Consider the following 16,935-nt stretch of genomic DNA (forward strand, 5'->3'; position numbering starts at 1 on the left):
CTGATTTTTTTATTTTATCCTCTTGTTGATGATGGCAGAGGGCAAGGTAAAAAAAAAAAAAATTAACGGTTTATTTTTCCGATTCGTCTTGACGAGACGAATCAATAATCTATAAAAATTAGGCACAAAACTGAAAAAAGAGTCCAAATTTTTAGCAAAACTTAGCCTTAGATGCATGAAAGCAATCAAGAAAATGAATGTGAAATGCACAATTACAGAAATTTGGGCCAATGATACAAACGAAAGAATGTTAAAAGAGTGTTTACCACGAAAAGAAAATTAGAAAAGTAAGCACAAGAGCAATCACATATTGTCATGTAGTAGTAGTAGTATAAACTTCGTCAACATTAATAATAAGTTAAAAAGTTGAAAGGACGGAGATAGTATTGCGCGCTCAAGTTTCTAATTCGACTTTCATTCAACAGCATGGAGTGATTTCACGAGAAAAGAAAAAGAAAGGATTGTGATTTCTAATCAAATCATTCATTTGGATTGACTATTTTGGTAAGAAATTAAAAAACAAGTACAAAAAATAAAATATTTTGATTGGATCCTCCTCTTTTTCAACCAATCTTACCAAAAATGGTGAGATTTGCGAGAAATAGCTCATCTTTCTTATCTCATTCTTTCTCACTATTCAATTGAGCTGTAATTATTTTCTTTTTTGGGTCGATCAAGTCACGAGAGTTTTCCTCCTAAATTACGGTAAGAGATCCTCTTTACCCAATTTTTTTGTACACATGTACCCCAACGATCGGCGGTCGCATGACTGTATTAGATTTTTTGTTTTAAAAAATCTTTGTGTTGTTCTAAAATTTTGTTTTGGAGCTTTTTGTGCTTTTTAAGTTGACTTTATTATTTTTTTTTTGTCTTTATTAATTTTGTGTTAAATTTTTATGGATTATTATTGGTTTGTCAAGTCGAGACGAATCGTAAAAAGTCGAAAAGGTCAAGAGTTTTTTTGGCTTTTTTCTTGGATATTTTAAAAAAATTTGGGTAGAAATAATTTTTTTTACTTTTCTGATTTCTTTAGTTGAGGCGAATCAATAATGCATAAAAATTGAACGTAAAACTAACAAACTCCAAAAAGCTAACGACCTATTTTTCAAGGGGAGAAGGTAGGGGGATTGGAGCTTGAGTGAGATAAGCTAATCCATATTCACCCTTATTCGGTGTTTGGTTCCCATTTTGCACCTGAATTGCTTATCCCACCCCACCCCTAGGACAAGCTTATCCAGTTCGGTATAATGACCCCAATGCCCCTCAAATCTCTCCAAACTCTTTTTTGTACTCTCACTATAAGGGACAATTAAGTAAATTCTAACACCATTTTCTTTATCTACTCACTTTTATCCATCTATTTTAACTACCAAACAAACTTATTCTTAACTTATCACCCCTTATGAACTAATCCCCACTTCATATTCACCTCTTACCCACCCAAAGGATTCGGAAACATGAACCGGAAACCGAATTGCTTATCAATTCTGACCGCTAAGAACTAATTTAGATCGGTAAGAGTTGACAAGCAAATCTAGACCGTTAATTACTGCAAATGGACGATCTAAATCATAACTATCTCATCCTATCCAAAATATAGAATGAAGATGATTCATTTCTCCGCGACAAACGAGCCGTAAGAGAAGGGGGCTCACATTATTCTACTGCAAATCATTTTGATACATGGATACACCTAAAATTGCATCCAGAAAAACATTGAGCCCCAACACAAGGAAAATGATTTTTACATCCCATTTTATTCTGTTGCAAATCATCATGGCTTTACATAGCCTGATCCAGAGAGTAAACTAATCGAGGAAAGCGTAACGTACTTGGACGCCAATTTTTTAAAAAAAAAGTCACACTAATTTCATATGCAGAAAATCATAAAACAAAAAATTGTACTACTTTATTGTGGTTGGTTCGAAAATTCAAATAACGAGCATTGACTTTACAAAGGCCAAATGTCGTGTATTGATATCGAAACTGCGATAGTATTTGGAAAAAAGACAGGTGCCTCAAATTGTCCAGTTCAAAGCATTGAAAAATCTCTGGAGTGCGTTTCCAAAGCGGAGACCCAGAGTTTCTCTCAGTGTCCGTTCAACGCCTGCAATATCTTCAACCCACTTCGATTGCAAATTCAATACCCATTTGAGTTGACTGCAGATTTCTCTTCAAAGATTGAGGTCTTGTTCTTATCGATTATGAAGGGTAAATTCAAACCTCATTACAGTTGACTGCAAATTTCTATTTTGGAAATTGGTTGTTGTTCTTATTGTTTTCGATTCTGGCCCAAATGCCTTTTCTTAAGGGTAAATTCAATATTCATTGATTCTGGTCGCAAATTTATTTTCAGAAATTGGGTTGTTGTTGTTGTTATCGATTATGAAGGGTCTCGAAATTGAAACAAAAAACCCAAATGCGTAAATTCAGTACTCATTGATTTTGACTTCAAATTTATTTTCAAGAACTGGGTTGTTGTTGTTGTTATCGATTATGAAGGGTTTCGAAATTGAAACCAAAATCCCAACTGTGTAAATCCTATACCCATTGATTTTGACTGCAAATTTATTTTCAAGAATTGGGTGTTGTTGTTATCGATTATGAAGCGTTTCAAAATCGCTACCAAAAACCCAAATGCCGTCTCTTCAGTACCATTACAGCCGACTGCTAATTTCTTTTAAGAAATATAGTTATTGTTGTTGAGGAGTTTCGAAATCGCAAATTCGCAACCAAGACCGAAATGCTGTCTCTTAAAGGGTGATCTTTTTTTTTTTTTTCTTGATAATTCAGGTATTCAGGCCAATTTAAGTGCACCTTAAGTTCAATCCCCATTGCGGTTGACTGCAAATTTGTTTTCGAAAACTGGGCTGTTGTTCTTGTTATCGATTATGAGGGGTTTCGTAAAAATCGAAACCAACAACCGAAATGCCGTCTCTTAAGGGTTTATTCTCATCTTCATCTCCATCCTCTTCTGCATCGTCTCCTCGTGATTCTCCTCCTTTGGGGTCGGAGCTAGGGTCAAAGAAGCGGCTCACTCGGCAGCGGAGGCTCCGGTACCACACCGGAGTTGACCTGACGGTCCTGACTGATCAGTCTCGTTCGCTTCCGGTTTCGCCGGATTCTGGGCCGCGGTCTCTGCCTAATTTGAGCCATTGGTCGGTGCTGGCGGTCCCGCAACCTTTGCCGCTGCCTGAATCTACAGCTGCTGGCCTTAAGCAGAATGATCAGTCAAATTTGAAATCGAGCTCTACTCCTGGAAGGTAATATTATTCGGTACTTATTGCTTGTTTTGGTTTAATAGGATTGCAATACACAGGTAAAATGGTATCTATGTGGTGACAATCCTATATGGTCGAATTGGTGTGTGGCATTTAGTTAGTGTTTAGTATTTGTTTTTGTTATCTTGGGATGAAGTTTAGGATCTTTTGCATGTGGGTTTAGTTCATTGAAATGGAGAAATTGATACTAATAGCATGCACGTGCAAGCTATTCTGTTTGTTTGGTTTTTGTTTATATTTGCTTATCATGATTAACTGCGGAGCATCTCCAACCCTTACTTGTACCTTTACTCAAATTTGAGCAAAAGCTTCACTTGATATGAACCATTAAGTGGCTAACCCAGATGTGAGCTAAAATATTACTAGTAAAAACCTACAACAATGGCATAGCTGTAAATATGAGTCAGAGACATTGCCCTCTAAGATCTGAGTGAAATTCTTAGTCTCCCTTTGATTTTCTCAGTATGATTTTGTTTGAAATCCTGGCTCAACAATGATTGCTTCTTTGAATCTAATAGGATTACAATACGTAGATAGAATCGGATCTTTGTGGTTGAATTGGTGTGGGATTTATGTAGTGTTTATTATTAGTCTTTGTTATATCGGGGATGAAGTTAGGATCTGCTGCATGTGGCTTTAGTTCTTTGAAATAAAGGAATTGATAGTACTAGCATGCACGTGCAGGCTATTCTGTTTATTTGATTTTAGTTTAGATTTGCTTATCATGATCAACTGCCTTTTAAGTTCTGTATATCACTAGTCTCCAGAAAAAATACAAGTAATCATATGCTATTTAATTTACTAACAGTTATTATAGTACCTACCGGAATGATAAAAATTAGTTTGCATGTAATTATTATTCAACACTAAAAACAAATAATCTTTGTTATATGATTTTTGATATTCTACCCACCGGTTGCCCAATAGAGCCAATGAGAAAACAATGGTTTTTGCAAACTACCGCCAACATCATCCTTGACCACCACTTGCATTGTCAGGATTCCGGATATAGGCTTGCTATGTTACAAAACAAAACGTAAGCTATTTTTCTCATCAGCAATTTTAACCGTTATTGACAGGCAACTTCTTGCGTATGAAAATTGTTAATGTTGCTCACCTCCATTAACGGCATTTGAGTTTTATCATTATATTCCGTAAAATTTATTATTGATGCCGCTAACCTCTTCTCTTTTGACAGTATTAAATGTTATGAATCTCAATCCCAATATATGATTTATTGTACTATATTATTTAATGATGTGGGTATGAATGGCCAAGGGAATTTGTAATTGAATCATTATTGTAGAAATCTATATATGAATGAGGCGTCAGGAATTTCCAGTTTCAACCTTTTTGAGTTGGGTGACACTTAGCTGAGGTAGAAGGAGTAGGTGGGTCAGTTCTGTTGGGCCCAGTTGCAGTCGGGGCAGTACTTAAGAAATATCATGTGGTGGCTTGCCGTTACAAAATGACTTAAACTGGTCTTGATATTTCATTAAACCTTATTAAGCCGCATTTAAGTTTGTTTAGAGTTTCGCAAACTACGAAGAAAACACCGTTCCCAGTTTTATATATGGTATAAATAAGATCTCCTCCAACCCTTGTACGTTTACTCAAATTTGAGTAAAACCTTCACTTGATATGAACCATTAAATGGCTTAACCCCAATGCAAGCTAAACTTTTAGTAAAACCTTCAATAATGGCATAGTTGTAAATTTGAGTTGGAGAAATAGCCTTGGAAGATTTGAGTGAAAATTTTAGTCTCCCTTTGATTTTTTGGGTATGGTTATGTTTCAAAATCCTGGGTAAAGAATGATTGCTTCTTTTAATTTAATAGGATTAAAATACACAGATAGAATCATATCTTTGTGTTCGAATTGGTGTGTAACATTTATAGTTGAGTTTTGTTCACCCTCCACTTAAGAGGGTGAATATTATCCTCCTTCTATTGGTTGAAATGGTGTGGATCCCACTACAAAGTGTGTGAATCCCACCACAAAGTGATGTCATGCTTACCACAAAGTGTATTGCACACGTGAGACCTACACCATTTCAACCGATAAGGAGGGTAATGTTCACTCTCTTTTAAGGAGGGTGAACAAAATTGCACTCGTTACATTTCTGTAGTGCTTAGTATTACTTTTCATTATATCAGGGATGAAGTTTAGGATCTGTTGCATGTGGGTTTCGTTCTTCGAAATAAAGGATTGATGGTACTAGCATGCACAATCAGGCTATTCTGTTTGTTTGATTTTAGTTTAGATTTGCTGATTATGATCAACTGCTTTTTGAGTTCTCTATATCACAAGAGCATCTCCAATCCTTAGCTATACCTATACCTAACTCAAATTCAAGTAAAAGATTCATTTGATATGAACCATTCCAATGGCTTAATGCAAATGTAAGCAAAAATTTGAGACAGCCAGACAAGAAATATTTTTCTAAGATTTGAGTGAACATTTTACGTCTCCCTTAGTTTGAGCAATTTTTTTTTGTTAAACTCAATCTGGTATAGGTATAAGTCAAGGATTGGAGTGAGTTTTAAGGAGTCTTTTCCTCAAATTTCAGTCTTGAACGAAAACAGGGTTAAGGCTGGAGATGCTCTAACCTATTGGATTTAAGCTTTAAACAACCCAATGTGGTGGACACCTCTATTACAAGCTGCACAATGCAAAACCCTTTAAGCCCAAATATGATGCTCAAAGTGTTCTACCTCTGGTTCTTGGGTTACACGTTTGGGTTTCAGCATCCTTCTTCTGTTGAAGGTTTTCACTTGAGAAAGTAGAAGCCAAGTCAAGTCAAGCAAGCGTGGAGAGAATTCCTTCAATCTTATATTCTGAAGTCTCCAATGTAAATAAATCTGAATTTCAAAGGAATGTCTCTGCAAATAAGTAGTTTTCTGGTTTGTTGGTCTATCTATTAGTAGCATATAGCAGCTTAACAAGCTGTTGGATATATTGTTCTTATTTTGTTCTTTCAGAGGCAGCGCAGATACTAACACATACCGTGCTATATCATTTTGTTATTCGGGCTGTATCATTTCATTTCTTCCAGCACTTGGTACATCTTCTACTTCCAACTAATCTATAAAATATTAATTTCATAAAATGATTTTATTAGCGATGTCTGGATTCTGCAGCTCTCTTTCTCATCAAATTATCAGGAATACCACCAAAAATGCTGCCACAAATTCTTCCAAAACTCCAACCTATCGCCGTAGGGGAATCCACAAACTCCTAAATGTGGAAAGTGTTCCTTACTCCCTCAGGCTGAATGCTCCTCCCAAGAGTGCTCCAACCACTGGTTTTTCAAGTCCTGCTCTTAGCCCACAAAGATTTAGCACTGTGGATCTCAGTCATTCTCTTGTGAATCCTCTAGAGTTTCGGGGTTCCCCATCTCCGCAGGGCCCACTTTCAATTAAGCTTGCATGTTCCCCTCCCCAAATGTTTTCAACCCAAGTGTTTTCAGCAAGACTACCATGTACCCCTGATCATTCTCCAGTTCATAGCCCAAAATTCAACAGTGCTTTCCAAGATAGCAGAAACGCTTCTGGTCTTGCATTTCACTCACATCATAAATCACTCCCTGAAAGCTCTATGGGGTTGCGTGAAGGTAGTAGTCATGCCAATCTCCATCCATTACCTCTTCCACCAGGAGGTCCGAAGCCATCACACTCAACTACTAATGGGCACGTTATGGAGAAACCTGACGTGTCATTGGTTAAAGGTCAATGGACGAAAGGGAAACTTATTGGACGCGGTACTTTTGGCAGTGTTTATGAGGCGGTCAATAGGTACGCAAATCTTCTCAAGTACTTTCTCTAGTTGGTTTCTGATGCAGTAAACCTTACTGGTGTTTTTTGTGTAATAGAGAAACTGGAGCTTTGTGTGCCATGAAAGAAGTCGATGTCATTGGGGATGATCCTAAATCTGCTGAATGCATTAGGCAGTTGGAGCAGGTGATTCCTGGTGATGTTTACATATTCTAGGGAACACAATAGTGTCTAGCACTAGTACTATAATGTATTCTTGCTTTAAGATAACTTGGTTTCGAGAAATGTTAATGTGAAGGCAAAGGTCGTAGATTCACTATATATATATATATACACAAATTATCAAGTGAGGGATCCCTCACTTTGTTAAAATGCGGGACTTTCATTTTCCAATCAAATTTTGAAAATCTGAACCGTTCAATGTGTGCAGAACGTGATTTTAAGGGTCCCCCCGCGAGAAATCAGAGAAAAAAATGACTGGGAAGGGCTTCATCCGAGCAGTTTTTTTTGAACCGTTCAATGAAAACTGCTCGGATGAAGCCCTTCCCGGTCATTTTTTTTGCTGATTTCTCGTGGGGACCCTTAAAATCACGTTCTGATCACTTTGAGCGGCTCGGATCATCGAAATTCAATCAGGAATGGGAGTCCCGCATTTTTTTAAAATGCGGGATCCCTCACCGGAACCCGACTGTATATATATAAATATATATATAAATATATAGAAATATATATATATATATATATATATGAGTCCCCTTCTTATGATGGATCCCCTACTTAGCTTAAGTGCGGACCTCATAGATCCCAATCGAATTTCGATGATCCGAGCCGCTCAATGTGATCAGAACGTGATTTTAAGGGTTATAGTGAGAAATCATCAAAAAAAATGGTCGGGAAGGGCTTCATCCGAACAGTTTTTTATTGAGCGGTTCAAACAAAAACTGCTCAAATCAAGCCCTTTCCGGTCATTTTTTTGGCCGATTTCTCGCGAGTACCCTCAAAATCACGTTCTGATCACATTGAGCAGCTCGGATCATCGAAATTCAATCGGGAAATGAGAGAAATGAGGAGGTCCGCACTTAAGGAGCCTATTTAAGGTCCTCACAGGAAGCTCACTGTATATATATATATATCGGGGCGGTTCCGGGGACACCCAAAAAAACACCTAAAAAAACACCTCATAGTTCCCGATCAAATTTTTATGATCTAAGCCACTCAATATGATCAGGACGTGATTTTAAGGGTAGCAGTGTGAAATCGGCAAAAAAATGACCGGGAAGGGCTTGATCCGAACAGTTTCGAACAGTTTTTTATTGAACGGTTCAAATAAAAACTGCTCAAATCAAGTCTTTCCCGGTCATTTTTTTTGCTAATTTCTCGCGGGCACCCTTAAAATCACATTCTGCACACATTGAACGGTTCGGATCATAAAAATTTGATCTGGAACTATGAGATTGAGATTTTGGGTGTTTTTTTGGGTGTCCCTTGAACGGGACGGTTCAAGGGACACCTAAAAAAATATCTAAAAAAACACCCCAAATCTCAATCTCATAGTTTCCGATCAAATTTTTATGATCTGAACTGTTCAATGTGTGCAGAATGTGATTTTAAGGGTGCTCGCGAGAAATTAGCAAAAAAAATGATTGGGAAAGGCTTGATTTGAGCAGTTTTTATTTGAACCGTTCAATAAAAAACTGTTTGAAACTGTTCGGATCAAGCCATTCCCAATCATTTTTTTTGCCGATTTCTCGCGGGTACCCTTAAAATCACGTTCTGATCACATTGAGCGGGTCGGATCATAAAAATTTGATCGGGAACTATGAGGTGTTTTTTTGGGTGTCCCCGGAACCGCCCCGTATATATATATATATATCGGGACGGTTCAAGGGACACCCAAAAAAACACCCCAAATCTAAATCTCAGTTCTCAACCAAATTTTTATGATCCGAACCGTTCAATGTGTGCATAATGTGATTTTAAGGGTGCCCGCGAGAAATTAGCAAAAAAAATGTCCTGGAAAGGCTTGATTTGAGCAGTTTTTATTTGAACCGTTCAATAAAAAACTGTTCGAAACTGTTCGGATCAAGCCCTTCCCGGTCATTTTTTTTGCTGATTTCTCATGGATACCCTTAAAATCACGTTCTGATCATATTGAGCGGCTTGGATCATCAAAATTTGATCGGAAATTATGAGGTGTTTTTTTAGGTGTTTTTTTGGGTGTCTCCGGAACCGCCCCGTATATATATATATATATATAGAGTTAGGTTCCGGTGAGGGATCCCTCATTTTATTAAAATGCGGGACTCTCCTTCCCGATTGAATTTCGATGATCCGAGCCGCTCAAAGTGATCAGAACGTGATTTTAAGGGTCCCTGTGAAAAATCAGCAAAAAAAATGACCGGGAAGGGCTTCATCCGAGCAGTTTTCATTGAACGGTTCCAAATAAACTGCTCGGATGACGCCCTTCCCGGTCATTTTTTTTGCTGATTTCTCGCGAGGACCCTTAAAATTACGTTCTGCACACATTGAACGGTTCGGATTTTCAAAATTTGATCGGGAAATAAAAGTCCCTCATTTTGTTAAAATGAGGGATCCCTCACTTGAAAATTTCTCTCTCTCTCTCTCTCTCTATATATATATGCGTGTGTGTGTATGTGGATAGATAGTGATAATTTTGGGTTAATGTATGAGGATTTCTTTTCTTTTGTAACTTGAGTTAACAGTAGTAAATATTTTGACTTCTTATGTCGAATACGACACGTGTTGTGGTATGGTATTAAAGATATTGGCCATTGAACATTTTCTCATTATTTAACTGTTGCTCTTTTCCTTTTTTGTTTATTAGGAAATTAAAGTTCTCCAAAATTTAAAGCATTCAAATATCGTGCAGTACTATGGCTGTGAAGTGGTGAGATTCTTTTGGTTTCCTACTGTCCTCTAGTAGTGATATCCGATTGTGGTTGATTTCACACAAGTTGGATAAATTTGATGAGTAAGCTTTCATATGCAGGTTGAGGACCGCTTCTGTATATACTTGGAGTTTGTTCATCCAGGATCAATAAATAAATATGTTCGTGATCATTATGGAGCTGTTACAGAAAGTGTAGTGCGTAATTTCACCCGCCATATTCTTTCAGGGCTGGCTTACTTGCATAGCACAAAGACAGTCCACAGGTGATGGTCATGAAAATCAGGATATGTTTTTTTTTTTTTAGCGAGTGTTGAGATAAAGTTTTGATGACTCAAATGCTTGTTTCAAACAGGGACATTAAAGGAGCAAATTTGCTTGTTGATTCATCTGGGGTTGTCAAGCTTGCCGACTTTGGGTTGGCGAAACACGTGAGCTTTATATTTTATGGACATCTGCCAGATTTGTATTCATGCATATTCTATATATGCTAATTTATTATTTTAGCAGAAAATTGCCAGTTGGTTATATGATACTACCTTTGATATGCCTTTTTCCCTTCCAATGAACATTTTTGCCTTGTACACCATTAAAGTGTAGACCTTTTTTGACAAGTATGCCCCTCACAAAACATCTTCGAAGTGGAACTTGAGCCCTGCACCTTTTCCTCCGAGAATGACTGGAGGTACTACTTATGCTAATAGTTGCTGATGGCAAGTTAAAACATTGTTCTTGCAGCATTCCGCAGATTTGATAGATGGTCCGACACAGGTTTCCAGCTTTTAGTGTCTGTGTTTAATTCTTTGTATCCATGTCTTAAACTAAAATTCATAATCTTTTGGCTTTTTGTCAGACTTATTTCAGTTTAGCAAATATTTTGTTCACTATTTGGGTTTATCAATTCTACTTGACGAGAGTAATTGGAGAAGTATAAACATATGGACCGACCAAATTTGAAAGTTCAGAAAAGCTAATGCAAGTAAAAAGCTGGAAATTTTGGCTTATTTTTCGTCTTTAGTGAACTCTTGTCAAATTTGGTTCAAATTTTCTAACTTTTATGATTCTTCTCGTTATGACGAATCAAAAGAGTAACATATTTGGACCCCAGACAAGATGAAAATAAGCCGGAAAAAGGTCAACTGTTGAGATCCCAAATATAGGAAGCAACTTTATTAAGAGTATGGGGGAGATCTAAATTGCAGGAAAAATGTGTGCAAAAGAGTTTCTAAATGTTTCCTTTAAATCTTGATGACCTCTTAAGGAAAGTGTGTCAATTGGTTCTTTCTTGGGAAGTGCCTGAAAGTCGCATGACTACAGTATAGTAGATGATATACAGGATGAATTAAGCACTAGCTATTTACGGACCTTTATTATTTCCTAACGAGACGTATTGGAAATCTAGTATTGGCAACTGAACAATTAAACTAGCAGAGTACTGAAATGCATTTGTGAATGATAAAGGCAAGTTTCCTATTTTCATTGGAATCAACGGGAGATTGGAAACTTGCTGCAGTTGGCTTTTGGGCGTAGCTGTAATGAACACTTCTCATTTCTTACTTGTAGTTTTGCTTCTTGCTCTAAATTCAGAAAGACATGATGTGCAAGAGGGACATTGCTGAATGTGATGTTTAGAGGTGGGAACAATATTGCCAATGGTGTCGGTCTGAACTAATGATTAGTTGAAGCTTCTAAAGGGTGGATTAAGTGCATGAAAAAAGGAAAATAAGATTCTATAAACTTAAAACTGAATGGTACTTCATATGGCCACAACAATATTCGCTGCAATTTATCAGCTGATGTTGTCAACAAAGAAACACACGATATCCCAACCAAGTTTTGTTTGGACATATATATTGTTACTGCTTTAACTTATTGCAGTTTTAATGGTTTTCTTGACTTGGAAGGTGACCAGATTATACTAAGCTAAACCTAGAAATTTATGGCTGAGTGCCTTTTTTGTTATCATTTGGGGGTGCAAATGACATCTTATATCCCTATTATTTAGAGTCTTAGAGCTTATTTTGTTCCAGTAGTCCAACTGTAACAAATTGGGCCTCAAGCTTCTCAATTCATATCAAACTGGCATTGAACATTCACACGTCGTATTGGTTTTTTTGGACGGATATGGTGCATGTGAGCTATGTTACGCGGACTCCCATTTTTGGTGGAGTAACCGTGTCGACACAACCCGACACGGGTACGGGTGCGAGATTTGTATGGGGTATGGCCGGGTGAATCCAGATACGCTAGAGAGAGAGAGAGAGCAATAACCCTGAAACGAGAGGAGAGTGCATCGTCGGAGGAGAGGCTGGTGCCTGGTCATTGCAGTGGAGAGGCATTGAAGAGATGACCTAGATCTGTTGTTGTTTTGTATATATAATCAGGTAAATTACAATTTTCAAACCCCATCTTTTAATTTATTACTCTGGAGCCCCCCATCCGCTACTGCAGGAGCTGCAGCTGCTGTTTGTTTTAACTTTAGGTCTGGGCCACTCATATGAGCTTGGGCCATTAAGTTTGGATAAGAACTTCTTTTAAAGATTTACATTCAAAACTAATGTTATCTTCCAAAAAAATGACAAAATATAATTTTTTCTGAATAATATAAATAAAAAATATGGGAGGTACCAAAAATAAAAAATAAAAATGGTATTATATATATAAATAATATATAATTATATACATATTCGGCGGATCCCCGCACCGGTATCCAAACTCGGATACATATCCCCAAATCCTCTATTTTCAGACTTGAGGTGTCCGACGCCTAGATTCACACCCTCACCCGATTCTCGTACCCGAGTCCGAGCAACATAGCATGTGAGCTCTGAGTGTGCTCCATATGGGATCCCAGTGTTCTACATCGTCAAAGAAAGCCATGTGGTGCTGAGTGCTGACTTGTGTTTCCCCATTGAAATCTCCCCAGAGAGTTGATCAGTAGATCAAATTGAAACCCAATAACCAGTAGAAAGTAGAGGGCCCAGAATTTCCCAATTACCTGCAAGGATCAGAGTGGAACTCATCCCAATTATAAGGGTGTAAATTGAAATTGAAATTTAATATTTTTATTTTGTTTAACCTACTTCTTACTCTTGCATTCGGTTTTTATGATCTCATTTCCTCCACTCCCCTTACATAGCTTTTCGTTTATATTCAGCTTACAGGAGCTGCAATTGATCTTTCTCTGAAGGGAAGTCCCCATTGGATGGCTCCTGAGGTATTTCAAATTGCATTTAGTATGATTTCAGAGATTGTTCGTTTTGGCTTTTGTTCCGGCTTTGGCAACTTTCTCAGTTTTTGGTTGAAATTTTTACTTCTATGATTCCTCTCGTCTAGGCAAACCGGAAAAGTTGAACATGTCCAGCTGAAAAGTAAATATTTTTACCTGAAAACTGGAAAGAATAATTTCACTGAAGATGAAAAGATGAAAAAAGTTCAGTTTTTTAGACGTTCCTAATATAGGCTAATCCTGACACCTAAACTTTTCTCCATCAGGTTTTGCAGGCTGCGATGAGAAAAGATTCCAATCCTCACCTTGCTTATGCTGTTGACATTTGGAGCGTGGGATGTACAGTTATTGAGATGCTGGATGGAAAGCCTCCTTGGAGTGAGTTCACCCCGGTAAGCATGTGATTTAGCCTGTTATTCTTTGGATGGGGACGGTATTGGAAGAAGATATAAGGGGCCTAATAACTAATTTTGGTACTAGCATATGTTCGAAGATTGATTTTTTTAGTAATATTTTAGTTAGGGTTTCCTTGGATGCCTATTAACGGGCTATTATGTACTGAACGATAGTAGAGTGTCCACTTGGGACTGATTCCCATGGTTTTTCTTATTTCCAACACTCTGAAATTTTTTATTCTTCGTGAATTTCATCTCCTCTCTTCGGGGCAATTGTTTGTTCTCTCTGGTTTTCTATTATTAGATACGAAGACAAATTTTTTGTTAGTCGTCCTGCCTCACTTTTACTACTGCTGCTTAAGGTTATGCAACTAATTATTCTGTTGTCTCCTATCCTCTAGGTTCAAGCTATGTTCAATGTCTTGCACAAATCCCCAACTATTCCTGAAACTTTATCTTCAGAAGGAAAAGATTTCCTCCAGTGGTGCTTTCGGAGAAATCCTGCAGACCGACCATCAGCTGCTTGGCTACTTGATCATCCTTTCTTGCAAAGTTCACATGTAATGGTAAGTTCACATGAACAAGATTTTTCGGGTGGCATGCAAGAATTTTCTAGAATGAATGTAATGGTAAGTTCCAAATCCCAACCATGCATGAGTCCTAGCATCTGTTGGACACAAATGTCCTTTGTAAAAACGGTTAATCGCTTGCCAAAAACGGTTGAATAACCTTTTCAGCAATTAAATAAACCAAAAATAGTCAGGCAAATGTGCTGAAAATTCTTCTCTCTCAATCAAGAGGACTTCACACTAGTATTGACATAGAATTAAAAGTGAAGATGAGAAGAAGCAGGTGAGAAGAATTCCCATGTTTCAAATATGAATCTGGATTGGTTGATTTAAATTACATGACTACTGAAAAAGTAGTCATTGGAAATGAGGGGATGAAACAATCTAAGTTACTCTTCTCCTATCTAAGTTACATCTACTCCAACAAAAAGAATGAAGTAAAAGATAAATATACTGATTAAGTTGATGGATTGTATGGTTCGAGTTTTTTACAATGGAGCCCAAAAGGGTTATTTGTAGGAATAAACTGCAGTAATACCTCCATGTAATTTCCTAAAACTACCCATATTTTATTATTTGCCATCAGTAATCCTGTCTTCAGAAGTTTCCTACCAAGTCACCTGAGTCTTTGCCCTACGTGTTCTGTACACATTCTTCATGCGTCCCTCAACTATCAAATAAACAAGAGGATGCCATATTACCACGTGTCGTGGAAGTATACTAATCACAGTATTAATGGTAAAAAATTAGTTTATTTCTATGATGCGAACATCTAGAGTTTTTCCCATTTCTGATTTTGTTCCTTTTTCTTCTCTAATATGGGCATAACAAAATTTGGGCAATCTAGAATATCAAGTTCATTTTGCTATTTTTATTCTTATTTTTATTTTGTCGTTTAAATGTTGTTGGTTTTCCAGGATCATAGTCCAAGAGACAAGATGAAAAATATGAATGGTTCAGTGCCAACCTCTCCAGGGGCAGGGATTAGGCAACTTCCACGTAATGGGTATGTTTGTTATACATTTTCTTGCCTAGGGATATTCAGAACTGTGTTAAATTTGTGATTTTGACCTTACATCGTTGTTACATTCGGCTCATGTTGTTCTTTTTTTGGGTAATTTTTTTTGTTGCTTTAGTGAAACTTCTCCAAAACCTTATCCTGAATGTTCCGAAAAAGGAGAAGCATCTCGTCACTCTCCTCGTTCTACGCTGGAAGCGCTTCCTAGTATACTTTCACCAGAGTTGAACTGCAAATCACATTTTGTTAGCCAATCTGCAAATGCTCCCAACAGTTTGCAACTTGCAGCCAGGGAAATTTCACCGAAAGCCCACCGAAGGGAAATCTAACACCTATGACATATGGTTATGACTGACTATGAATCTATCATGAAACTCTTGTATAGTTGTCAGTCGAGGAAACAAAATTCTCATATTCTACTGCTTGCACAGACACCGGCAAAATGGCTACAGAAACTGTGAACCACTTTCTGGAAATATTGTTTCCGAATATACCAGTACTACACTGTTAAAGCTGCTGTTGAAGTTACCGAAAGCAAGTTTTAATGGCTGACCAAATTCAGCTGGTCCGGTTGTGCTCTTCTTTGCCTGTATACAGATTCAGCTAAAGAACATACAGTTGAAACTTGACACAGGGCAGGGTAATGAAGCAAGCTAGGAAAGGTTTAGTGGTGTTGTAATCTAGATGTGACCGAAGTTGGTTAGACTTTAGATTACACTGTAGCTTATTTTCCCACTGTTTTATTTTGCTTCTCTTGAAGAGGACAAAATGTATCACGGTAGTCGTTCCTGGTCTAGGCTCAGGCGTATTGTACAGTTACCTATAACCCATGTTTGAAGTCGCAACATTTTGTGGCTAAGACAGAAAACCATATGGTTTTGAAATTCAAGTTATGTTTTGTATGAGAGAGGGGGGAGTTTTTTCGAAACTTGCTTCTCTTGTTTGGGTGACATTCATACGATTGGCGGGTCTGGGTCCGCACACCTTATGTGATTGCATTAATTGTACGAGTGAGGTGTTGCTAGAGCTTTTCGCTGGATTTATTTTTTTCCTTTTTGGCATTCGTTTTTTACTTTAAGACTGTTTCAACTGAGAAATATACAGGAGTGGAAAATGGTGAATGACTAAATGTTGGGATTACTGAATGGTGCATTTTACCATTTTTTTCATTTGTATTTTCACATCAAACGTAATAGAGGGTGAACAAAATTAAGTTCGGTTCCACGCCAAATGTTTTTGGAGACCCATTTTGTAGGAATTCTTTAAAAAATATTTTAAATAAATTGAACGAATCCGATCATTTACGGAAAACTCCGTCCCAGGCAAGAATTTTCACATAAAACATTTGATGTGAGATTTCACCTTTTGCTTTGTTGCTCATTGATTCTTTTCTTGGAGCACTAACCATTAGCTTTATTCAAATGGGGTTGACTTTTCTGCGGTTGAGCGTGGACAACATCCCATGCAGTTCAGTCACTTTCAAAACCATTTTGTAGTTACTTCAATGATCCAAATCGTTCACAGTGTAGAGTTTATCGGGCAAAATATGCATGTAAAATAACAAATTAATCGGATAACGATTAATATTCAACGAGAGTACATAGATTCTGAAAAAATTGAATTAAAAATTGAAAACTCAATTTTTCTGAATGTAAATGTGATCTGATGATGTACTACTTGGTATCCGATTAACTTGACATTTCACTTAGCTAGGCGGTTTTACTCGACAAGCTATATAATGTGGACGGTTCGGATCATCAAA

General features: G+C 37.3%; 1 protein-coding gene across 4 annotated transcripts; it reads left to right on the forward strand.

Moving 5' to 3' along the window:
* The first annotated feature begins 1,963 nt into the window (after positions 1-1,963).
* LOC131331144 (mitogen-activated protein kinase kinase kinase 5-like) lies at positions 1,964-16,101 on the forward strand. Of its 4 annotated transcripts, none has more exons than XM_058364997.1 (12): positions 1,964-2,211; positions 2,794-3,263; positions 6,422-7,075; positions 7,153-7,240; positions 9,900-9,962; positions 10,065-10,228; positions 10,318-10,393; positions 13,120-13,179; positions 13,458-13,583; positions 13,988-14,152; positions 15,073-15,161; positions 15,292-16,101. In XM_058364997.1, the coding sequence occupies exons 2-12, from the start codon at positions 2,929-2,931 to the stop codon at positions 15,500-15,502; spliced, it is 2,031 nt and encodes a 676-aa protein (XP_058220980.1). In that variant the 5' UTR covers positions 1,964-2,211; positions 2,794-2,928; the 3' UTR covers positions 15,503-16,101. The 4 variants fall into 4 exon arrangements, with proteins under 4 accessions (XP_058220980.1, XP_058220983.1, XP_058220981.1 ...); XM_058365000.1 differs by having other exon boundaries at positions 1,964-2,186; XM_058364998.1 differs by lacking the exon at positions 1,964-2,211 and adding an exon at positions 2,289-2,312.
* Positions 16,102-16,935: the final 834 nt, after the last annotated feature.

Source organism: Rhododendron vialii, chromosome 6a, assembly GCF_030253575.1.
Source record: "Rhododendron vialii isolate Sample 1 chromosome 6a, ASM3025357v1".
NCBI classification, from domain to species: Eukaryota; Viridiplantae; Streptophyta; class Magnoliopsida; order Ericales; family Ericaceae; genus Rhododendron; species Rhododendron vialii.